Raw genomic sequence first — 26431 nt, 5'->3', positions numbered from 1 at the left:
AGGATAGAACGATTGCAGTTGAAGTGGAGTCACAGTATTTAACTTGTACAATGTGAAAAGGCCCCCATGTTCCTGATTTGTTTAAAGAAACAGCACTGAATATTTAAGTTAGTTTTCCTTTTCAACTGAACTGTACGTTTGTTACTCTTTCTACCCCCTTAAGTTAGCAGGATCCTCACCATCTCCTCAAATAATTTGACACAGACTTTACATTCATTTTTGTCTCTTCACAGTAAGGAATCTCCTTGTCAGAATTGAAATATTATACTGGATGTGCTGCAGATATTAAAAAAATAATAGGAAGCTACATTTGTCAAATTAAGCACAAGTGACTTTCTTGGTTTTGGAATGTATTGTCTTTGTAAATGAGGCTTTATTTAGAAATAGAGGTCAGCAAAATAAATAATGGTTTAATTGATGCATTAGACCCTTGCACTGATAAGACAACTGATAGCTTCAGAATACAAAGAAAGGTTTCTTCTTTTAAATGGGCACACAGTAATAGTAGTATTATTAGCAGTGTCTAGTGAGTACTACATTGTGGAAGCTCTTAAAGCACACTGCATTATTCATTGGAAGTGTGTGCTAGCTGCATGCTCCAGTGGTTTTCAAAAAGCCATCCAATGTGTGTTCAATTACTCTGCTCCATGACAAGAGCCATGTGCTCATTTCCTATTCACATTAGCTCCATTTGATTATAGGACACATAGCAAACATAAACTGTCAAGGCAGGATCTAGCAAGTTTTAGAAATTATTATTTATTTGGCTCAGTTCCATCTGTAAAGGTTTATGTTACATTGATGGTACTCTCTCTTTCTTACCTGCATCTTTGAGTCACCTATGAGTTAATACTTTTCAATCACAAGACAGTAGCTTGGGTGATGAGAGTGCTGCTCCGAACAGAAGACTAGATCTAAGGTTTGCCCAGAGCTATGGGTGGGGCCAGATATCATTTGGTATAACCCCATGGTTGTCATGGTGGCCTTGAAGTCCTGAGCCATTCCTGACAGGGCTGTCTTGGCATGGATGTTGAAGTTCCCCAGCACAACTTGGCATTGGAACTCCAACACCAGGCTCATGAATGTCCTGGATAGCTCAGGCAGGGAGACTGTTGAGCAGCGGGGTGGATGGTTCACCAATAGAATCCCTGTTGTGTCCTGGCCATTCACCCACACACTCAAATGTGATCGACTGTGGGATGGGACACCTGGCCCAGTAGATGGAATCTCTATAGATCACTGTGACTCCTCCTCAATGCATACTCCAATATTTCTTCCTCAGTCCTACTAATTAACTACTGTTAATTAAGTGCTGCATATAGTTTCAATACAATCGTTCCTTGTTTAGAAAGCATCTTTATTTTTTCTTAGATGTCTGTAATATTTTCATAATTTTTCATAATCTCTCAGGGGATATTGTGGTAGCATAAAAACACTTCACATATGCCACTTTGCAGAGTAAATAGGAAAAGTCTGACAATTAATTAAAACATTATCTCTGGTTTCTATTTAATTGCCTGGATTTAATACTATTTAGAATATGATAGAATGTACACAGTATTCTGTTAGTTATTATTTGAGGAGAACGAAGCAATAGCTGACTAAGAATGGGATGTCTAGTGTGTCACTATACTTGAATACTTTCCACAAATCAACAATGGATATAAGTGATAAATGACATATGATATTGTTTTTCTGTGTCTTCAAGTTATTTCTGATCTGTGGTGAACCTAAGGGGACCATATTATATTTCTGAGGCTAAGAGTGTGTGATTTGCCCAAAGTTATCCAGTGAGTGTTCAAGGGTGAGTGGGAATTCAAACCCTGTTCTCCAGAATTGCAGTCTATTGCTTAAACCACCTTGACACAGTGATGACTATTAAGCATGATATATAACTATTAAAATGTAGGTTTTCTCTGCCAGAAATGTAAGATACAACTGATGATGTTTAGCATAAATTTACCACGAGTATACAAGAGACAACTGTTGACAAACTGAAGGAACTATTTAGGTGCTTTCACCTTTCCCTACATTCTCCCTGGGATGTATATGCTTGCTGGCAATCTAAACATTCTATTCATGTCCTAAATTGGAAATGATGGAATTTATCCTTGGTGCCATGTCCTTTCATATGCTCGTCTGTTCAACAAACTGTGCCAGTGAAAATGTTCTTTCATTTTTTTAGAGTAAGAATGTCCTGCATTTGTTGCCAGAGAGAAATGGGTGGTTGTTAAATACTAGACAGTTGAATCTGCAAGTCATGACTTGAAATTTCTTTTTATAAGACATCTTTTAAAAAGTACTAAAGAATAATTATATCTCACAACATTTAGTTAGTTATCCTAGTAATAGTTTTCAAACTTTCAGTATTTTTAGAAAACATTGCCTATTTATATAACTGAAATTTGCCTTGCTTTGCCATCTTTATGAAATACTTCCAAAGGAATATTCCCATCAGTAAATGTCAAGGACAATTGTTGAGAGAAGCGGATTTAATACTTCAGATTCTGAAAGCTTTTGCTATAATTTGTTGAAATATCATAAATACGTCTTTTTATATGATATTTTTACTGTACTTGAACGGATATACTGATAACTCTAATACATACAGGTGTTATGGACTTGGCTTTATACAAAAATCTAGTCCTTACCACAGCATAGCTTGTCTCACATTTTTACACCTACTTCCTAGGCTTGTCCGATCGATGGAAAAAATGTTTCAATTCTCGTTTCTAAAGTAGGGGGTGCCGGCTCTTCGATATAGAAATTATTTCTTAATTTTTCACCCAAAATTTTTGGATATTTCCGAAAATTCGTAATGTTTCTAAAATGTTTCTAAAATGGCGGACGCGCATGCGCAATCGCCAAAAAACAGGAAACCGGGGGGGACTTTTCTGGGGGTCTCCCGCCCTCATTTCTTGAGCTATTCTCATCAAATTTGGTACAGTGGGAGAACACATTCCACACTCTTTGCTCAACAAATTGCAGAATGTTTCCTGTCTCCTATGATTTTTGGCGAATTTTCATAACTTTTTATAATACACTATTTTTCAATATTTGAAGAAACCTGTTCCTGGTTTGAAAGTCTTATTTCCTGTTCAATTGGGTTCTTATCACTGTAAAAGTCCCTCTTCTACTTGTGTAGACTTTGGATTAGAAATGCAGCACACGCCAAGCAATGCCTTGACAGGATTGGCAACGTCCTTTGGAAACTATAAATTGCTGTGGACCCTCTATTGAATCAAATCAATGTCTGACTTTGTGATTGCAGAAATAAAACTCAGCCCAAGGCTTGGGAATAGAAATGGAGCGTGAGGGAAGCAATGCCTTGGCGGGTGCCCCACGTCCTTTGGAAACTATTTCTTCCAATGTACCCTTTAGGTTTGAAAACAATGTGTGTCTTTGTGATTGCTGTAATAACACTCAGCCCGGGGGCTTGGGATTACAAATAGAGCGGGAGGGAAGCAATGCACTTGCAGGAATGCAGACGTCCTTTGGAAACTATTTCTTCGAATGTACCCTTTAGGTTTGAAAACAATGTGTGTCTTTGTGATTGCTGCAATAACACTCAGCCCGGGGGCTTGGGATTACAAATGGAGTGAGAGGGAAGCAATGCACTTGCAGGAACGCAGACGTCCTTTGGAAACTATTATTTTCAAGTCCCCCCCCCTTTCAGGATTGCAAAGAAGGGCTGATGTGGTGATTGCTAAATTCCAAAAAAGAAAACAGAAAGGCAAAAGGTCTCCCTCAGAAGTAGATGGAAAGCACCCCAAGCTCAGCACTAGCAGGGACGCAGACGTCCTTTGGAAAAAAAAGTTCCCTAAAGCCAGCCACAGCAAGGACTCTGCCCCAAGCCCCCAGCCAATTTCCCCCCCAAAAAACACAATATCGAACCAGCAACAACAGAAACACTCTACCCCCAGTTAACCCTCTCTCCCCCAAATAAGCAAGCAGCAGCTTCCCAGCATGCGCCATACACCCTCTCTCCTCGGTATCCCAACCCAGAATGGCTTGGGTCGGCTGCGGTTGGGGATTTTTATAGAGATCCTCCACGTGGACACGGAGGACACTAGCCCCCACCTTTGGCAGCCATCGTGGAAGACTCTGATTGGCCAGGGAGCAGCCATGTTAGGCTGCGCTAGGCTCCCATTCATGTTAGGTTGCAGAAACAAAAAAAAAATTTTTAAAAAAAATATTTTAAAAAATTTTGGAAGGAAAAAAAATTAATGCAAATTTTAAGAAACAATTAGAGAATGGGCCAACGATGGTTCGAATTACATTGCCAGTTGTGTCCAGGGAAAACGTTTCAATACTCGTTTCAAAAAACGAGAACAATCCGAAATAATTACGAAACGAGAAACATAACGAATATTTGGACAACCCTACTACTTCCTAAGAAACTGTGATGTCTTGCCTAGCTTTTCCCTCCTCTGTTCATTTCCTGGTTAATTCTCCCTTTGGTGTGGACTTTTCCATTTGCACTTAGTTTTGGGAGTGGAGCCTAACCCCCCTCCCCCCTCCCCAAGGCTTGGGAGAGTTGGTTTAGCCCTGCTGCCTCAGAGCTTATCTGAGAGATGTTTCCCTCCATTTTTGCTCTTCTGTGTCAAATTTCAAAGAAGAAGGCAGAAATTGTCTGGGTTTCTTGGCCTGGCAATCCAAACAGGCATTCTATAACACGTATATACCTGAAAGCCTAGAGCAGGGGTCCCCAAACTAAGGCCCGGGGGCCGGATGCGGCCCTCCAAGGTAATTTACCTGGCCCCCACCCTCATTTATAATATAATATTTTTATATCAGTTTTAATAATATAATATATTGTATATACATATAATATTGATAATAATATTATCATTTTATACAATACAATACTAACAATAATATCATATAATAATATTAATTATTTGTTATATATTACATATAATATTACAGTGTAGAGGTATAGTTCAATATAGTATAATGCTAATATTGTACTATGCTAATAATATAATATATTGTATGTACATACAGCTGCTCTGAGTTCCCTTTGGGGTGAGAAGGGTGGGATATAAATGTAGTAAATAAATGTAGTAAATGAATAAATAAATAATTTTGGACTTAGGCTCGCCCAAAGTCTGAAATGACTTGAAGACACACAACAACAACAACAACAACAACAACAACAACAACAATCCTAATTAACCTGACTATCTCATTGGCCAGAAGCAGGCCCACACTTCCTATTGAAATCCTGATAGGTTTATGTTGGTTAAAATTATTTTCATTTTAAAATATTATATTGTTCTTTCATTGTTATTGTTGTTTTGCACTACAAATAAGATATGTGCAGTGTGCATAGGAATTTGTTCGGTTTTTTCCCCCAAATGATAATTCGGCCCCTCAACAGTCTGAAGGATTGTGGACCGGCCCTCTGCTTTAAAAGTTTGAGGACCCCTGGCCTAGAGTATTTACCAATAGCCAAGTACTTTACCTCATAGTTATTATAGCCAGTGCATACCAAATAGTTATTGAAGCTCAGTGTATATGCCATATAGTTTATAAAGCCTAGAGTACATACCATATAGCATGTACTTTACCTAATAGATATTAAAGCCAGTACATATCATATAGCCTAGAGGATATACCATATAGTTATTAAAGCTTAGAGTATTTTACCATTATTAGTTTAGTATTTTACCATTATAGATTGTACCTTACCTCATTAGCCCAGTACATACCTTATAGATACTAGAGTTTGTACCTTACCATTATAGCCAATTACTTCACTTTATAGACAATAATGTAGGCTATAGCATTTACCACTATAGCCTGCATTTTCCATCAAAATAGTATCGTATCATTATAGTTTGGAGTATTTTACCTCATAAACATTATAGTATAGTGCACTTCATTATAGTTTTGTACTGTGCCATCTTGATTCTATATTGTATTAATAGCCAAGTGACTTACCACAATTATATTCCAAGTATTTTACCCCATATTATACAAATAAAGGCAAGTGTTTATTTCTAGTGAAACCAAATTCAATCTAAAAACCTCATCTCTGTAATATATTATTTTGATTCACCTTTCAAGAATCCTGACTGAAGTTAACTTTGCCTTTGTCTCAGTAAACTAATTTGGTTAACTTTATCCAGTCTCTAACGGCGCTCCTTGCAGTCGTGCCGGCCACATGACCTTGGAGGTGTCTATGGACAACGCCGGCTCTTCGGCTTAGAAATGGAAATGAGCACCAACCCCCAGAGTCAGACATGACTGGACTTAACGTCAGGGGAAACCTTTACCTTTATCCAGTCTCAAGAGTCTTTATTTTAAGAACTGAAGTACATTAGAGGGTATACCAATAGCGACCGGGTAGCCAGACAAATAGTTTTTTTCCCTCCAGTGTGCCATAACAGTAACTGATGAGATAGATACTAGAGGTGAGCATTTGTATAGAATTTATTTATTTATTTAATTTATATACCACTCTTCTTCCCCAGGGGAGAAAACAAATTGTTGTTCGTTTTGTGTAGTTTCATTCCTGTTGCCTCATTTTCGTATTTTTGTCCCGCTAACAAAAATGGGCAGCCTATACGACACGAATTTTCATCTGGCTTTATGAAAAAATGAAAATTTTCAGATCATTGGCTGCAATGGGATGGCTTCCGAGGCTTACCCCCCCCCCCACACACACACACACACACACTCGGTTTTTGGGCTACAGAGGTGAAAATCGCCACACATGGAGGGCATTTCAACCCCTTTTAGCCCACCAACTTTTAAAATGTTTGGATCTTACCCAGAGTACTATTGTTATTAATAATAATATTAATATTATTATCAAGACCCATTGATCCACATCAGATGTAATTGGGGGTACTGCTCTCCCAGACTCTGCTTAGGCCCACTATGAGGGAAAATGATAAAATGTTAATAGGGGACATAGAGAGGCAGAAAAGTCAGCACATAGGCTGCATAGTAATATTACAATTACTAAGAGCCAGCATGGGTTACTTAAAAACAACCTATCTCAGACTAATCTGATCTCTTTTAAATATTGATTTTAATGTATATGTGTTGTTTTTACCCTATATATTTACCCTAAATATGCTGGTTTTTTTAGCCGCCCTCAGTCCCCTTTGGGGTGACGATGAAATATAAATGCAGTAAATAAATAAATAAAAAGTTAAGAACAGCAGTGAGACAACAGGAAGTAATGTTATTAAATGGTGTTGATGTGAAATCACACACTTCAGTATGCCCATGTTCCTGTTCTTGATGACATTATTTACTAATAAGTGGTGTGACAATCCTAAGTCATTGAAAATCATAGCTGTGGAAGGCCTATTGTACATAGATGTGACAGGAAAGATGAGAGGAAATTCTGAAAGATAAAATGTGACAGTTAGTATGATGCCATGTTTAACAGAATTAATGATAGAATGTAGTAGTAATATGGTGAATATTTTTGCTGGGACTCATCATAGCCTCAGCCAATTCAAATGTTTTATGATTACAAAGTTTTAATCATTACTTACCAAGATTTCACATGTCATCAGAATTTAAGATTTTTTTTTAAGTATAAGGCATAAACAGTGTATGTAACACTGTGGAGGATAATAGTGAGACTATTGTCTGAAATGAGATTAACAAAATCACAAAGATGATAGAATTGCATTTATCTCATTACTAAGATCAGGCTTAATGCTTCTTTTATGAGTTTTGTATTTCCAGTTTGTTATCTTTAAATATCATTTTCATAAACAGTATTTGTAGGGGAAGGAGGGGAAAACAAAACTTTAAATCATTTTTATAGGCACATATGTGTCTACTTTTAATAGGATTTTCCTAGAAATCACATTTTTAATCTCATACTTGTGTCTGCCTGAGGGTAAAAATAGACTTATTACAAACCACCTAGCCTAATACACTCACTCACACACGCACACATACACACACTTACTTACGCTAGTTGTTTCATAAGTTTCTCCAGTTTTGCTTGTAGGGTTCCATTAAAGCTGGAAAAATGGTAGTGTGAAAAGCAATTTTGTGGCCTACACTCAAGGGAATGGTGGGTTTGAAGTGCTCAGATATTTCTTTCTAAAAGCAACATGTTCATATGGTGCTTTTGACAGGAGACAACAAACCTTTTAGGGGCAGGAAGGGGGCTTACCTTTAGATGTCAGGAAGGCCACTGAGGTTTCTTATGTGAGTCATCCCTGCTGTTTCTGTCAGCAATGAGAGTTTGGGACCTTTATTGTAGACTGTCTTACCTAGATGGACAGCTTGGAGGCAATGGGCTACAACAAGCTACTGGATAACATACCAAAAAGAGACATTATTCTCATTACAGGAGATTGGGATGCTAAGATGGGCAGTCAAATGACACAGGAACACAGGCAAGCATGGTCTGGGACAACCAAATGAAGCAGGACACAAGCTGATAGAATTTTGCCAGGAAAACTCACTGTGCATAACAAACACTCTCTTCCAACAACCTAAAAGACAGCTTTATACATAGACTTCACCAGATGGTCAACACCGAAATCAGATTGACTACATCCTTTGCAGCCAAAGGTGGCAAACATCCATCCAGTCGGTGAAAACAAGACCTGGAGCTGACTGTAGTTCAGATCACAAACTTCTTATTGCAAAATTTAGAATCAGACTAAAGAGAATGGAGAAAATACACATACCAATTAGATATGATCTCACAAATATTCCTTGTGAATATGCAGTGGAGGTGAAGAATAGATTTCAGGGACTAGATTTAATAAATAGAGAAGAACTATGGACAGAAGTCCACAACATTGTTCAGGAGGCAGCAACAAAGTACGTCCCAAAGAAAAAGAAAACCAAGAAGGCAAGATGGTTGTCTGCTGAGACACTGGAAGTAGCCCAAGAAAGAAGGAAGGCGAAAGGGAACAGCAATAGGAGGAGATATGCCCAATTAAATGCACAATTCCAGAGGCTAGCCAGAAGAGACAAAGAACTACTTTTAAACAAGCAATGCATGGAATTGGAAAAAGACAACAGTATAGGTAGGACAAGAGACGTCTTTCAGAAAATCAGAAACATCGGAGGGAAATTTCAGGCAAAAATGGGCATGATCAAAAACAAAGATGGCAGGGACCTAATGTGATGCCTCATGGGCCTTGTAGTCCTGTTCCTAGTGCCATCGTGACAGATGAAGACGAAAACATGGGGTTTTCGCCGGTTCAACAAGAGCCGGAATCTTTTCACCTGCCGGATGTTGATGTTTGTACCCAAGAACTCAGTAAAACAGACCTTGGGCATTCCTCGCCCCCGTTCCCTAGGAGACAGTCCTATTCTGCAGACAGAGGAGTGAGGGAACAGAATCGCAGGAGTTTACGGATTGCAGCCAAACAACAGGCTGATTAGACCTGCTTCCCTTGGGAAATTCTAAGGAGTCTTGCATCTGGACAAAGTTGGGTTTCGTTTCCCGTTCTCTAGGGAAAGAGGTTGTTGGCGGGAAAACGAGACCCCGATATAGGTGCCTGACACGGGAGAATCTTTGCGGAGTCAACAGAGCAGCTTCAGGAGTAAGATCGTGTTTGGACTTCGCAACCCCAGTTCCTTGCTTCCCGGATCAAGTATTCAAGATTTGCCTTGCCTTGTTTTTTAACCACGGACCTTGTTCAAGTATCACTGTTTGCCTTGCTCCTAGTCACGGATCTTGTTTAAAGAATCAAGATTGTATCCAGCCTTGTTGTCAAGCTGCCTAGGACTCCTAAGACTCTGGCATTTCCCCACACTATTGCTTGGCAATAGTGTGTGTTTCGGTTATTGGATTAAAACTTTGAACTCTAATATCATTTATTGGACAATACATTTTTGGACTATATTTGACCTCATTTGAAAGGTCTGCTTCTGAACTATATTCTTCACTTGTTTTTATTACTTTTATATATTTACTTAATAAAGATATTAGATAGAAATTGGCCTCCGTGTATGGTTCTTGGTGCCCCACTGCCTCGGGTCTGACAGTTTGACTCCGCCGCCAAAGCACCAAGCAACCTAAGGCCAATATGTCTGTTACACCAGGAGCCGGAGCGGGCGCCCCTGCCCAGCCACCACCAGCCAGTTACACCATTTCCCAAGATGAATTTAACCGGATCCGGGACAAACTCCGAGAGCAAGAGGGAGAAATTCGGGGCTTGAAGGATCGCGGAGCCCGACTCCCTGCCCTAGCACTACCAACCAAGTTCTCCGGAGAAGCCTCCAAGGTTCATGTGTTCCGTCGCCAGTGCATGGCGTACCTAGAAGCCTGCCACACTGAGTTTCCCCAAGAAGATGTCAAGGTGGCGTTGATTTACAGTCTCCTAGATGGACCTGCGGCCACATGGGCGACGGCGCTGTACGATGCGGGTTCCACGTACTTAAACACCGCACAGCAATTCCTGGCCCATCTCCGAAATACCTGGGGAATCGAGGATGACCAAGAGGCGGCTGGCCACAAACTCCAACGCCTCTTCCAGGGGGACATAGCCGAGTTCCGGGTGTTGGCTCAAAACACCGGCTGGAATGATATAGCCCTCAGAGGACAGTTTCGTGAGGGTCTCAACCATGAGATGCAGGAAGAAATCTCCAAGGTGGAACCCCCAGAGACTCTTGAAAGACTCATCGCCCATTGTTTACGGGCTGAAGTCCTGCTCGCCAACAAGAGACAGTGGCTCCGGGGCCAGAGTGGAAGAGCCGGGGCAAAACCCCCCTCCTCTATCAGTGTCCAGCCTCGTCCAGTCTGGAGACCCCCACAGCCAGCCACTAACCCCATGGGAAGTGAGGAGGAGCCGATGCAATTGGGCAATGTGCGCCCCAGGCTGGATGTTGCAGAAAAGGCCCGCCGCCAACGTTTGAACCTGTGCTGGTACTGTGGGAATGGGGGCCACTTCGCCAGGGAGTGTCCAGCAAAGAAAAAGCCCCCCGCCCGTCTGGCGGCGGCGTCCTCCGCGGAAGCGGAGACTGCCGAGGCGGCTGGGACGAAGCCGGCGGGGGAAGCCAGCAACCGGGTGTAGAAGGGCTCGCCAACCCGGTCAAAAACTCCACTCAAGAGCCGCAAACAGGGGTCCTATTTCTCTTGGTGGTCACACTGTGGTCAGTAAAAAAGGGACCCGTCATGATCCATGCCATGATAGACTCTGGGGCAACAAACAATTTCATCGATAGAGACTATGCTAACTCCTTGGGACTACAATATCATGATTTCAAGAATGCCTGGGTGGTGCAAGCCATTGACGGCCGATCCCTGAAGACAGGTCCAGTAAGCCAATGGACCGAGCCCACCAGAATGTGGATAAGAGAGCACATGGAAGAAATCTCCTTCTTCGTTACTGAGGTTCCTCATTTCCCCGTGATCTTGGGAATCCCGTGGTTGACACTCCATGACCCAAACATCTCCTGGTCCAACAGAGAACTGCAGTTCGCCTCGAAGTATTGCCAAAATCATTGTCTAGTAGCCAAGGTCTGCCATGCCACAGACACAGAGCCCATCATCACTCTGCCCAAGAAGTATTCGGATTTTTGGGATGTTTTTAATGAAAAGGAAGCCGAGAAACTACCCCCACATAGACCCTATGACTGTGCCATTGATCTGGTGGAGGGGGCCTCAATTCCGCAAGGATACCTCTACTTCCTGACTGAACCAGAGCAGGAAGCTCTCAGGGAGTTTATAGAGACAAACCTCCGCAAGGGGTTTATTAGACCCTCTCAATCCCCAGCCGCTTCCCCAGTGATGTTTGTGAAAAAGAAGTCGGGGGACCTACGCTTGGTCGTGGACTATTGAGCACTGAACAACATCACGAAGCGGAACCGCTACCCATTGCCACTGATTTCGGACCTACTGGACCGACTCCGGGGGGCCAAGGTTTACACCAAGCTGGATCTTCGCGAGGCTTACAATCTGGTTCGCATTAGAGAAGGGGATGAATGGAAAACCGCTTTCCAGACCAAATTTGGACTATACGAAACATTAGTCATGAATTTCGGATTATCTGGAGCCCCCGTAACGTTCCAGCATTTTGTCAACGATATTTTCCAGGACTACCTAGATCATTTCTTGATTATATATTTGGATGATTTTTTGGTGTTCTCAAAATCACAAACAGAGCACTATCAGCACGTCAGAATGGTGCTACAACGGTTGCGGGATCATGGACTATACGTCAAGTTAGAAAAATGCGCTTTCGATTTGCAAGAAGTAGACTTCCTGGGATACCGTGTCTCGCCTCTAGGGCTATCCATGGACCCGGCAAAAGTTTCGGCCGTGTTGGAATGGCGGGTGCCAACTAACAAAAAGGAAGTGCAGCGCTTCTTGGGGTTTGCTAACTACTACCGCAAATTCATCCCAGATTTCGCTTGCTGGTCTGATCCAATCACCAGCTGCATCCGAGGAAAACAGCCTTTCCGCTGGACAGAACAAGCTGAGAAAGGCTTCCAGCAGCTAAAGCGATTATTCACGACCCAGCCAATTCTACAGCACCCTGATCCTAAAACCCCTTTCATTGTTCAGGCGGATGCCTCTGATGTGGCAGTGGGGGCTGTGCTGATGCAACCAGTGGGAGAACATCTCCATCCATGTGCCTATTACTCACGCCAACTAACAGCCCCGGAAAGAAATTACACCATTTGGGAAAAGGAGCTCTTAGCCATAAAAACAGCCTTTGAAAATTGGAGACATTGGTTAGAGGGGGCCAAATTCCCCATTGAAGTTCATACTGACCATCGAAATCTGGAGCACCTAAGGACTGCACGGAAGCTAAACCAAAGGCAACAACGCTGGGCTTTGTTCTTTGAACGTTTTGACTTCCGGATCCACTATGTGACTCCTGCCCAGACCAAGCAAGCAGATGCCCTATCACGGAAACCAGAGTATGCAGCAGGGCGTAAAGATACCTCAGAATCCCAATTGCTGCAACCCGAGAACTTTGCCACGCTCACAGTGGGAAATACCAATTCCACTTCAATTGAGCCAGCTCCACCTAACCCAAAATCCCCAACCACAGATTCCCTTCTCACTCAGGAGATTAGGGCCAGCCAACAGACAGATGCCTGGGCCCAAGAACAAGGACTACGTTTCCCATTCTCACTTAAGAACGGACTACTATGCTACAGAAATCATGTTTATATCCCTCCAGGCCCGGCAGAGAAAAGGCACTTCGTTTGTGCCATGACAGCAAGCCTGCCGGGCATTTTGGGCTATTTAAAACCATGCACTTGATCCTGCGAGATTTCTGGTGGCCCAAGATTCGCAAGGATGTGGAAAACTATGTCAGCACCTGCCCTGTATGCCAGCGTTCCAAGAACCGAAGAGAGAAGCCAACAGGGCTATTGCATCCCCTTCCCACACCTTCTCGCCCATGGGAGATAATTTCCGCGGATTTTATCACTGACCTACCACCATCCCTTGGATTCACTACGATTCTAGTAGTGGTGGATCTTTTCACCAAGATGGCCCATTTCATCCCCTGCGATGGCCTTCCCACGGCCAAGGAGACCGCAGACTTATTTCTTCAGCATGTATTCCAACTACATGGACTGCCCAAGAGTTTGGTCACTGACCGTGGATCTCAATTCACCTCTTACTTTTGGAAAGCCCTGGAAAAACTATTGGGCATAGACTCCCGTTTATCCTCAGCTCACCATCCTCAAACGGATGGACAAACTGAGCGCACCAATGCCACTTTGGAACAATATCTTCGCTGTTACGTAAACTACCAACAGGACAATTGGGCATCCCTATTACCTCTTTCAGAGTTTGCATACAACAATGGTGTCCAGAATTCAACTAAAGAAGCCCCGTTTTTTGCAAGCTACGGTTTTCATCCCCATTTCTTTCCTTCTGTCGTGGAGACCTCAGAAGTCCCTGCAGCAGAAGATTGGCTACAGGAACTCACAGCGGTGCAAGAACTCTTGCACCAGCAACTTGATCAAGCCAAAGAGGACTACAAACGTCACGCTGACAGCCATCGCCAGCCTGGCCCCGAGATCAAGGTAGGAGATTGGGTTTGGTTGTCCACTCGCTTTCTACCCTCCCAGCGCCCTTGCCGGAAGTTAGATGCCCGTTTCATTGGTCCCTACCCAGTGGCGGCACAACTTAACCCCGTGACTTTCAAACTCCAACTTCCGCGCTCCATGTGCATTCATCCGGTGTTCCATCGTTCCCTGCTCCTTCCGGCGGATGGTGTACGCCCCGACGTGAGTCGACCGCCCCCCGCCCCTGTTTTAGTGGAGGGAGAGGAGGAATTCGAGGTTCAGGACATTTTGGATTCTCGCTTTCATCGCCGCCGCCTTCAGTATCTCATTGACTGGGTGGGTTTTGGCCCGGAAGAACGCTCCTGGGAAGATGCTTCCACAGTCCACGCCCCCGACTTAGTCCGCCGCTTCCACCAGGCCTACCTGGTGCAATGACATTCTTTTCAGCATATGATTCCTTTTCAGTTAACTGTTACAGAAATGCCTTCTCCAGACAGATATAAGCCTGAATAGTGAGGAAATATTTGAAAAAGCTTTGCTTTGCATGAGTGCCCTAATATAATCCACTTTTCTTACAAGTCTTGTTCCTAATTCACTTATCTCCATTAGCTGACATTTCTTATTTGCAAAGGATCCTTCTAATTCAAGATAAACAAAAATATTTTACATTGTTTGCCTGATTTTTTGGGATCTCATAGGTGCTGTCCAATGACTATCACCAAAACAGATCAGTAAACTTTCATAGAATAATAGAGTTGGAAGAGACCTCATGGGCCATCCAGTCCAATCCCCTGCCAAAAAGCAGGAAATCGCATTCAAAGCACCCCCAACAGATGTCCATCCAGCCTCTGCATAAAAGCCTCCAAATAAGGAGCCTCCACCACATCTAGGGCAGAGAGTTCCATTGCCAAACAACTCTCACAGTGAGGAAGTTCTTCCTAATGTTCCGGTGGAATCTCCTTCCCTGTAGTTTGAAGCCATTGTTCCGTGTCCTAGTCTCCAGGGCAGCAGAAAACAAGCTTTCACTCTCCTCCCTATGACTTCCCCTCACATATTTATACATGGTTATCATGTCACTTCTCAGCCTTCTCTTCTGCAGGCTAAACATGGCCAGCTCTTTAAGCTGCTCTTCATAGGGCTTGTTCTCCAGACCCTTGATCATTTTAGTTGCCCTCCTCTGGACACATTCCAGCTTGTCAACATCGCCCTTCAATTGCGGTGCCCAGAATTGGACACAGTATTCCAGGTGTGGTCTGACCAAGGCGGAATAGAGGGGTAGCATGACTTCCCTGGATCTAGACGCTATACCCCTACTTATGCAGGCCAGAATTCCATTGGCTTTTTTAGTTGCCACATGACATTGTAGGCTCATATTTAACTTGTTGTCCATGGGGACTCCAAGGTCTTTTTCACATGCACTGCTGTCAAGACAGGCATCCCCCATTCTGTATCTTTGCATTCCATTTTTTTCTGCCGAAGTGAAGTATCTTGCATTTGTCCCTGTCAAACTTCATTTTGTTAGTTTCAGCCCATCTCTCTAGTCTGTTAAGATCATTTTGAATGCTGCTCCTGTCTTCTGGAGTATTAGCTATCCCTCCCAGTTTGATGTTGTCTGCAAACTTGATGATCATGTCTTTTAAACCTTCATCTAAGTCGTTAATAAAGATTTTGAACAGAACTGGGCCCAGGACGGAACCTTGCAGCACTCCACTTGTCACTTCTTTCCAAGATGAAGAAGACGCATTGGTGAGCACCCTCTGGGTTTGTTCGCTTATCCAATTACAGAGCCACCTAACCGTAGTTTTGTCTAGCCCACATTTGACTAGTTTGTTTGCCAGAAGATCATGGGGGACCTTGTTGAAGGCCTTATTGAAATCCAGGTATGCTACATCCATAGCGTTCATTGTATCGACCCAGCTTGTAACTCTATCGAAAAAAGAGATCAGATTCGTCTGGCATGATTTGTTTTTGATAAATTCGTGTTGACTATTAGCAATGACCGCATTTGTTTCTAAGTGTTTTCAGACCACTTCCTTAACAATCTTTTCCAGAATCTTACCTAGTATCGACGTGAGGCTGACCGGACGGTAATTGTTGAGGTCGAACTTTTTTCTCTTCTTTAAGACCACATTTGCCCTCCTCCAATCTGCTGGGATTTTCCCCTTTCTCCAAGAACTCTCAAAGATGATTGCCAGTGGTTCTGAAATAACTTCCGCTAGTTCCTTCAATACTCTTGGATGTAGTTGATCTGGCCCTGGGGACTTGAATTTGTTTAGAGCAGCCAGATATTGCTGAATGACTTGTTTCCTTATTTGGGGATGGATTTCCCCTAATCCTTCCTCCACTTCATGTTGCTGAGGTTGAGGATGAGGTTGCTGAGGTTGAGAAGACTGAGGCAAAGAAAGTATTAAGTAGTTCTGCCTTTTTCCTATCCCCTGTCACCATCACTTCATTTTCTCCTCACAGAGGCCCTATCACTTCCTTGTTCTTCCTTTTTCTACCAACGTAAGCAAAAAGCCTTTTTTGTTGTTTTAAATGTCCCTTGCAAGCATGAGCTCATTTAGCGCTTTAGCCTTGCAAAACTTTTCCCTACAAGACTTGGCTATTCGTTTGAATTCTTCTTTGGTGATTTCTCCCCTTCTCCACTTCTTGTGCATATCTCTTTTGAGTCTTAGCCCGGGTAGAAGTTCTTTGGACATCCATTCTGGCTTCTTCACATTTGCCTTATTTTTTTCTTTGTTGGCACTGTTTGCATTTGCACCTTGAGTATTTCACTTTTTAAAAAACTCCCATCCATCCTTAACTCCCTTTTCTTTTAATATTGGCATCCATGGAATGCTGCTCAGTATTTCCTTCATTTTTTGGAAGTCAGCTCTCTTAAAGTCCAGAATGCATGTTTGACTTGTTTTAGTTTCAGCCTTCTTTTGTATGGCGAACTGCAGAAGCACATGGTCACTTGCCCCTAAGGATCCGACCACTTTGGTTGATCAGGTCCTCCACAGTTGTTAGGATGAGATCTACAGTAGCCGATTCTGTCCTTGCCTCTTCTATCTTCTGGATCATAAAATTGTCTGCAAGGCAAACAAAGAATTTGGGACAGTGAGGAATTTGTTGGACAGAGTAACATTGTGATGTTGTGGATTCAGTGGATTCAAATTTCAGGAAAAAATATTCCATCTGAACATTAGGAAGAACTTTCTGATGGTAACAGTTGTTTAACAGTGGAATATGCTGCTTAGGAATGTAATGGATTCTCCTTCTTTGGAGGTTTTTAAACAAAGACTAGATCAGTGGTTCTCAACCTGTGGGTCCCCAGATGTTTTGGTTTTCAACTCCCAGAAATCCTAAAAGCTGGTAAACTGGCTGGGATTTCTGGGAGTTGTAAGATGGCTAGATGGCCATCTGTCAGGAGTGCTTTGATTGTGTCTTCCTGCATGGAAGGGGGTTTGACTGGCTGCCCTTTATGGTTTTTTACAACTCTATGATTCTGTGAAGAATTAGGAAGCCAGGTATATTTAGCTTGCAGAAGAGATGGCATGATATTTAAATATCTGAAAGAATACCATACAAAAGACAAAGCCAGCTAATTTTTTTGCTATGCCACAGACTAAAGTGGGAATTAATTTATTTAAAACAGAAAAATAAATTCCACCTAAATATTAGAAAGAATTTATTTTCTGTAAAAACTGCTCAACAGTGGAATTGGTTGCCTTGGATGATAACCCCTCCTTCATTGGAGGCTGGCAAGGTATATTTTGGGAGTGCTGTAATTGTGTATTCCTGCATATCTGAAAGGTCTTTCACATGGAAGATGGAACAAGGGCAATCTTAAAGAATCATTGCATTTGAAGGGAGAAATGGTGCAAACTAGTTCAAAACTCTCAGTGTGTTTGGAAACAACACCACATCTTTCAGAAAACCAAAAATACAAAGAGACATTTTTATTCCAATTTTTTTTTCATGGATATCACAATTTCAAGATGAAAGTATAGCAAGAGTGTTTTAAAATGGGAAGATTTTCTTTGAGTTACTTTGTCAGGAGAAGCTTGTTAGTATATAATTGGCAAATAACCTAATCAGTGATAGCACTTGCATCTGAACTGTTTATTTCACTTAAACTTGTTAACCTAGTTCTGCTAATATCATTTTGTCACCAAGTTAACACTCACTTATTTTTGCAGAATCCAACATAATCCAAAATTCAAAATGCAGGGATTTCTTTATTATGCTTGAGGAATGCCATCTTAGAAGCAAGATGGGATATACAATGGTAGCTTTAGATGTTCACTGGCTCAAAGAGAAAAGAACAATGATATCATGGGCCTATATCTTATTCAATGTAATTATTTACAACAGTATTTTAAACAGTCTTGAAGGAGGGTTGATGAAATATTTTTGCCCATATGGGTACTCAGTACAAAAAGAATAATGGAAAATTCCATCTCTATTCTCAGTACCACAATTTTAAACTTTGGGATCTAGGCCATCTCTCCCCTCTATGAGTCTTCAATCCGCCCTCTACCCAGCTGCCGACTTTTCAAGAAAAGTACACTGTTTACCAAAAACATAAGATGCTTATTGAGAGAATCACTATATTTTGTTATTCCTGATTATAGTTTACTCATACAGCACTTCAAACTAACACACTGGTTTGTTTAAGTTGCTCTGCTGTTTCATTTTTATTGCTGCATTTATTGTGATGTGTTTATGATTTCTTGTTGCATTAAGGAATGTTTTATTATTCTGTTAGTTCAATACTGTCCTGATAGCATGGAGTCTGAATTAACAATATTTTAAATACCATAATTAAATATAATGTATACATAGCCCTTCGATGACCAACCCTGAAATAAAAGACAAATTCTTGCGCACTGCAAACTTGCATGTGGTAGGAGGTGAAAATAACCTGTCTGGCCTTGCAAACCTATTTTCTTTGAACGCAGTGTGATATATCTGAATCCCTCCCCCTCATCTTATGCCTAAATTAAGTTGCTTGCCTGAACACATGGGAAGGCTAAATGATAGTGTGGAGGGAAGAGAAGGCCCACTGCTTGAACAATTACACTGCAACAGTGGTTGAATCTATACTGACCACTTTTCCTGGGATCAATCCAAAGGTATTAATGCCAGATTGACATGGTTAAACTGCCATTCTCTAGCCACTCCAGTGGTGAGAGGGGGTCCTGACCATCCAGTGGTGCCAAACCGGTTCAGTTCCGCTGGATGGCCACTAGGGGTATGAGATTCTGCAAAAAAAAAAGAAGCTTTTTTGCCACTCTTTCCCCTCTCCTTTGTCTGATCATCTTATCACTCGAGGAAACTTGGGATAGCTGTGTGAATAGTTTTGGAATTTCCATCATGGAACTGGCCCAAAGTTGCAGTTTGCTCCAGATTCTGGGGGAGATTTTGGAACAATCTGTGACTTTGCTTAATGAGGTTTAAGGTTGTATTAAGGTGCCTTGTGTTTAGCCACTGCAGAGCTGATTTGCCCACTGTGCACTAAATGGTGAGTGTAGATGTGCCCATTGTCAAAGAGCTTCCATGCATTTGGCCGAAAATAGTTCCAGAGTATTTGTAACCAGTAATGTATGATTCCTAGTCATGGGAACTCTGTGTCTAGTAAAAGGCTTTCTCAAACTTCCACACTAAGTCCTCTGATGCTCCTAGGTGAAGGCAATCAAGGCGGGGCTTGCTTTCATGCCAGTATCCCCACCAATCTTTTAGTTTTCACTGTGTTCATGGGAAAGTCTTTAAGGGAAAATATGTTAAATGTTATGGCTGCACTTAAGCTGAATTAACTGAAGCAGCCATTTGCATCATGGTGACCACAAAGAACAATGATTTGAAAGGAAGCATAATCATCAACTCAGAGGGGACAATGCATTGACTTCATAGCCAATGCCTTTGCACCTAACTAAAAAAAAATCGTGGAAATCAACATAGTGAGTTTACCCATAGAGATTACTTCCACATAGTAAGTGGCACATGTAAAGTGAGTGAGCTACAGAGATGGAAAACTAGTTTAACTAAAACACTAAAAGTTAAGATGAAACAACCAAAACATGATGGGTATATGCAAAATTCCATTGTCATCAGTTTACTGACACACATTTTTCTCACCAATGATGTAGCTGAAAAGGATCTCTCTCTTTGGCAGCTGAAAAGAATTTACTGATATAGTGAACACTAAAAAAGCAGGGAAGGGATGTTTAGGTTTTCTTCATCAGACACATAAATGGGTTGTAGCAAGAGAAGACTCAAAACAATATATTGCTGCATTCCCCCATTAGATTGATGTAGTGAATTATACCTAAAGCATCCACTAAGGGGAGTGTGATGCTGGACCAGTCTTTCTGGTTTCTATGACAACAGAGGGGAGTAGATTCTTCCAAGCCGAGCATTCGCTGGAGCAAGTGCCGACTTACATAGCTGTTTCAAATCTGCTGGTGTCTATGGAGCAGTGAGGCAGTCTGTTTCTTATTTGCAACACCTTGATCCCTTCAAGCTCATTAAAGTGCTACGGCCAAGCTCTCCTGCATGAAGATGGTTCACCACTCGGGTTCTATTCAGTCATTTAAACAGCAGAAAGGTCAGTCGGTATCTTTTGTCTCTCAAGCAATGAGTGTTAGACCATTCAGTCTGCATGCCCTTGCAGTATTTTCAAGCATCAAGCATAACGACTGCTGAAAATATTTGGAGCACTGTGCAATGTAGAAGCATTTTAAAACTCTTGTAGTAAGTTAAGATTGTCTTTTACTTTACAGCATGTATGGGCTTTCAGGGGCAAAGAAACCCACCCTCGCTGCTAGATTACATAGTTGTTGTTTTTTCCAATCCAGAATGACAGGAAAAGCATCTGAGTTAGATAAGCCGCCCTGAGTCCCCTGTTGGGTGAGAAGGGCGGGATATAAATATTGTAATAAATAAATACTAAACATCATTTAGTTATTTATTTATGGCAAATCCATTCAGCATTTAGTCCACAATGGTGCAGGGTGATGTTACAATCATTCACTATTGCAGAGGGTTGTTGTCCATGTATTGCTTTGACAAGGAACTGAATGGAATTTGACTTCAAAATGTTGATAATCACTGGCATGTAGAATGATTTCTCCCTCATAAGCCTGCTTGCATGGTTCTTGTGTTTAACTGTGAGAATATTTCTACAGTAGCCAATTTCTGTCTCTCAACTTTATTGGTGCTTGTATCCCTCTTCTGTTGATGAAACCAATGGGTTGCTGCTATCTCTTTTGGCTTGCCGTGATTTTGTTTGCGTTGGGAGGGGAGGAGACTGATGTAAGGAAGAGCTAGCCAAGGGGCTGGTCTTAATGATCTTGTGGCACACTCTATTCCTGTGAATCTTGTAACTCTTGCATTTCCAGTGTGCCTTTAAGATCAGATCAATTTGTATTTTAGTTGGTATCACATTGCTGTTCAACATTTTGTTCCCCATGAATTTTTCCTGAACATTCTAGTATGTGTTAAATATTTCCCAATCTAACTTTATCTTCAAAACTGTCCTGTGAATCAGGCTTCTTTCCTGGGAATCAGGCATCTAAAGATGGGAAACTAAAGCCCCTAAGCACTGAGAAGCTGAGAATAGTCAGGGAATTGTATATCCAGGAGGAGGCTATGTACCTTCACTTCCCAATTCAAGCCATACACTTCCTTCCTCTTCAGTGCAAATAATGAGGTCTGGTTTTCTATGGAAAAAAATAGTTTGGCATTCCTCCTTTCTTCCTTCATTAGATGGTTGTAATAAGGATCAAAAAATAGACTTGAAATTGATAATATAGTAATTGTTTTCTTCTGTGTACACATCCAGTGATCTTGCTCCACTCTTCGTTAGATAAAATAGGTTTTGTAGATTTTTAAAGCTCTAAGAAACACGGTAGTGGTATAGAAGTGAACAATAGATGAGTTTCATCTTTACAAAATGCCTGAAATTGGTTGCTGTCTCTTTTATATGTACCTATAGAAAATGTGGTAGCGGTTTTGTGAAAATTATTCATTTTCTGACATAACTTGGTATAGAAGATAGCAGGACAAGCTTCAATAGTTTTGTATAACAGTATATTTTGATAACTGTTTTGTAAGGCAAGAGGGAAAGTACACATTTCTTCTTTACAACTTTTTACAAACTCAGTTTAGGCAGGCCTCCTTGAAATCTGGTACTCTGATTTTGTATAGCATGCAGTAGTTCGATCCCCATCAAGAGCTATAGGAATGATTTTCTTAAATTAGCCCTGTTCTGTGTTTTTTTTAAAGTTAAGAATATGGTCTAATTTAAAAAGAGACAGGCAACCTGTGGCCTTAAGGTGTTGTTTGACTGCAGCTCCCATCAGCCATAAACAGCTGATAGTGAGGGAAGATGGAAGATTGAGTTGCATACTATATGGAGGGCCACATGTGGATTGCAACTGATTTGAAGCAGTCAGTATAGCATTCACAAGTGTGTCTATCGACTAAATATATTTTATTCTTTTTAATAAAAGGTTTTTTCCCTCATAACATAATCAGCAACAATGCACCTCTGAGGCCTTTTCCACACAGCTGTATAAAATCCACATTGAACTGGATTATATGGCAGTGTGGACTCAGATAATCCAGTTCTAAGCAGATATTGTGGATGATCTGCCTTGATATTCTGGTTTATATGGTGTGTGAAAGGGCCCTAAGAGATGATATCTAGTTTCTTTTTTGGGGGGAATGGGTCAAAATGATTTTTAAAACCCTTCTCTTTCAGAACCTCTTCTCCTTAGCAAGTGGCTGAAAAATTTGCTCCCTTTCAGTGCTGGTATAAACTATTGTACTTGCACTGTGACCAAGTTCAAACTGACAAGAACTATTTTCCACAGGATTTTTTTTCTTTGTAAATTAGTCGTGTAACCACTGCAACACCACTGAAAAGCAAGGAAAAGAATCACTAGCTGTCTTGGAGGAACATAACACAGATTATCCCAGCTTCCACTAACTGGCATCTTCCAAATCTTTTGGACTACAGTTCCCACCATACAGTCAATTCTAGCCAAAGATGATGGGAAATACCCAGAAGATACTCAGTTACAAAAGTCTAGATTACACCAGATAAGATTCCCATTCATTTTTGTATTTTTTCTAAGTGGTGATACTCTGGAGGCTGTAGATTCTATAGTATAGATCATGGTATTGTTTTGAATTCGCAATTTGTAAACAAATTCCATCAAAATGGGAGTGAAAACAAATACTTCTTTCTTTGCCTGGCATTAGTTACCCAACTATTTTATTGGAGACTAAAAGAAAAGGAATATTCAAGGGTGTAATTAACTGGGAAGAAGATGTAGGCAAATATTGACTGCTTTAATTACCACAATTAGCCACCATTGACTTTTGTGATTCATGCCACAATCACAAATTTATAATTCCAAACTGCATGCAAAAAAGTGACCCAAATTGTGTTTTGTACAAAATCTGTGATAATCTCGTCAGATTGGCTAACTGCCCTTCACAGATGTGTTCTCTATGCTTCAGATCCACTTAAGCCTCATGATGGGAAGGGGAGGGGGAAGCAAACTTTATGTTACTGGCTTTGTTAAATAAGCATTATTTCTTTAGAGACTCTTAGTCCTTCTGTTGCACTCAATGCTAATCTGGCAGAGTGAGGGGAAGAAGTTGAACAGTCTTGGCAGGGGAACATTAATATTTTAGTGCAATGATCCCAATTGTGATATGTAGATACACACATATTAGCAAAGAGGAAACTATTACTCTTTGTAAGTTCCTATTAAGAACAGCTAGTTTTAGCATATATTTTCACAACAAATCTGCATTTGATGTGAGAATAATTTCCACTGAAATAATAAGGCAGTGGGCATTTATAGACCACCATTTTGCCATACAGTTTGGCTTGATATATGGCAATTTTCCTTTACCACTTAGCTTAATCATCCGTATCCTACTATCAATGTGACTCACCTAATATGCTTTCAGACAGCTGAGCTATCAGGTGGTTGCTATTACTCAATTATTTTCTGTATTAGCACCCTATCTTGTCCCTTTTGCAAACCTTCTCTTTAATGCTATCCTATGGTAATTTCAATACATAAAATAATTATTGGAACATGTACATTAATACCAAAAGTCACTTATGATCAATCTATTTAACAGTACTATGCTACACATAATGAAAGTGCATCTTCTAACTATAACAACATCTTATTGTTGATCATTAAAGTTACATAAAGGAAAAGAAGTACAGTTCTTTAAAAACAATGCAGTTGTTGTATCACTGTGATGTAGCCTTATTTAGGCCCACTGAGTTCAAGCCTAGTGGTACAGGTATAGGTACTGGTAACAACTGCTGTGTAATGTAGAAAAGCTTTTAAATGTGGAGAAAATAGAATTTTGTGTTATTTCTGTGTAAAAAGGTTGTTTCCTGCCCATAAAATGTTTTCTGCATCAAGGTCCTACATGTAAATTATGCTCAGAATACATCCTGGACTGTGAATAGTTACTAAAAAAACTGAACAATTTTCACAGGGTTATCGAAGGCTTTCATGGCTGGAATCACAGGGTTGTTGTGTGTTTTCCGGGCTGTATGGCCATATTCCAGAAGTATTCTCTCCTGACGTTTCGTCCACATCTATGGCAGGCATCCTCAGAGGTTGTGAGGTATGTGGTTGAAACGTCAGGAGAGAATACTTCTGGAACATGTACATACAACCCAGAAACACACACAACAACCCAATTTTCAAAGGCTTTCTCACAGTGAAAAGAAAATTACAAACATTACTTATTGTTTCTTTCCATAACAAAATTAAGAAAGAATTTCAACCCTGGACCCAATCAATGAAAATACCTTACAACCTGTAGTAATATTGTTGGTGTGGTGATTGGTGTGTGACTTTAAATATCTTCCCAATTTAAACATATATTCTGAATGGTAAAATCTGTGTTGTAATGGTAAACTCCATTTCCTTCTAGACACAGTTCAACATAATTTCTGTTCTGCAAGCAGTTAGTTGCTTTGACCTTGTATGCTTTAGAGACCACTTGGTTTTATATGTCTAATGCAATCTTTTTACATATGGTGACAAGCAATCCATCAACTACAGATGATGGCTCTGGGCCCAGAGTCTTTTCTGGAAGCTAACCTCACAAACTGTAGGATCGTGTTTTTAATGGTGTACCAAAATCAGTGACTGAACATTTTCCATGGCTATTATTGGGAATTTAGATTAATGCTTGCTTTGAGGTAATCTTAATGCAAGATATTTTAGGCAATTTGATATCCACATCCATGCTAGGCCTCGGTTTTTTAGTTCTGCCAAGTCAAGGGTCCAGGCTTCCTGGTGTACTTCCATGTGAATGTGTTCTATCTGTGGATAATGTTATTACTGTCAGTCTTCATACATTAGGATAATATAATTGTTGTAAGTACAGAAAGGTTTGAGGAGAAAGGAAAAGACAGACCATCAAAATTCAGGGAGCCTGGACAATGACAAACACTATATCACCAAATAAATGTTAGCATCTCATCAGCTTGGACATGTGGGGACATGAAGAAGCCTCCCACAAGGATGGTCAAAACATCCGGGCGTCCCCTGGGCAACATCCTTGCAGATGGCCAATTCTCTCACTCCAGAAGCAACTCAAGTTGCTCCTGACACACACAAAAAAATCAGCTTGGAGAATGGCTGTACAACCTATTGTTAACATTTAGTGAGGAATCCTTGATCTTGTCTCAGATGCAAGTCTCAGCAGCCCTATGTATAGGGTAAACATCTTATTTATATTTTTAATAGATGTCAATAGCCTAACCAGGAAGGTATACATATCATCTACTTTAACCTTGTGAAAACTGTGCAGAAAAAGAAAAAGAGTTCCTGACCCAAAGTCTCGATGGTTTTGAAAGGATTTAAAACATGGACCTCCTGACCCTGGTTCAACACTCTGTTCAGCACATTCATACCAGCTCTCTTTTTATCCATAACTTAGGACATTGCAGTTCAAAAAAAAAAACCAATACTGAAATCTGTAATTTGCTGACACACTTCTTTCTACATGCATTTTATGACTTATTTATGATTGTTTCTGCCATTTATTGCAAAGGTAAAAACACTTTGGAAGTTTTATCTAAAATTTGTAAAATGGACAAATTGATAATATATGTTAATGCTTACATTTTATCTGAATTGATTTTTTTTTAGTTTACCCATCCAACGCCACTCCAACCACATTGACAGATATTTGTTTGTGAGGTTATTTCCATCTGAATGTTTGGTTCCATTAAAGGTGATTATAAATACACGTTCTAGCATTTAGATGGCAATTTTTTTCTATCCTCTTTGAATTTTGCATGTGCATGTGGAGGGCAGCAAGTTTTGTCATTCTTATACATTAAGCTTTCTGAAGTAACAGATATTTCATTAAACATCAGCAACCCCAAACATTATTTCAGATTCTTCTGAAAGTAAAAATC

General features: G+C 40.8%; 1 protein-coding gene across 3 annotated transcripts in view; it reads left to right on the top strand.

The window, feature by feature from the left end:
- The window catches only part of ano3 (anoctamin 3), a 332479-nt gene that overhangs the window by 99604 nt on the left and 206444 nt on the right, over positions 1-26431 (top strand). Inside the window, exon 1 of one of the 3 annotated variants that reach the window (XM_062981076.1) lies at positions 20356-20560. The exons of the other annotated variants lie outside the window; for them this stretch is intronic. Within the exon in view, the coding sequence (XP_062837146.1) occupies positions 20509-20560 (52 nt within the window). The 5' untranslated portion in view covers positions 20356-20508. Of the gene's footprint in view, positions 1-20355; positions 20561-26431 lie in introns of those variants that run through there. 3 annotated transcript variants of the gene reach the window in all.

The sequence above is a fragment of the Anolis carolinensis genome, chromosome 1 (assembly GCF_035594765.1).
Source record: "Anolis carolinensis isolate JA03-04 chromosome 1, rAnoCar3.1.pri, whole genome shotgun sequence".
Taxonomy (NCBI): domain Eukaryota; kingdom Metazoa; phylum Chordata; class Lepidosauria; order Squamata; family Dactyloidae; genus Anolis; species Anolis carolinensis.
Note: the sequence above shows the minus strand (reverse complement) of the source record. Positions and strands in the feature narration are given on the sequence as shown.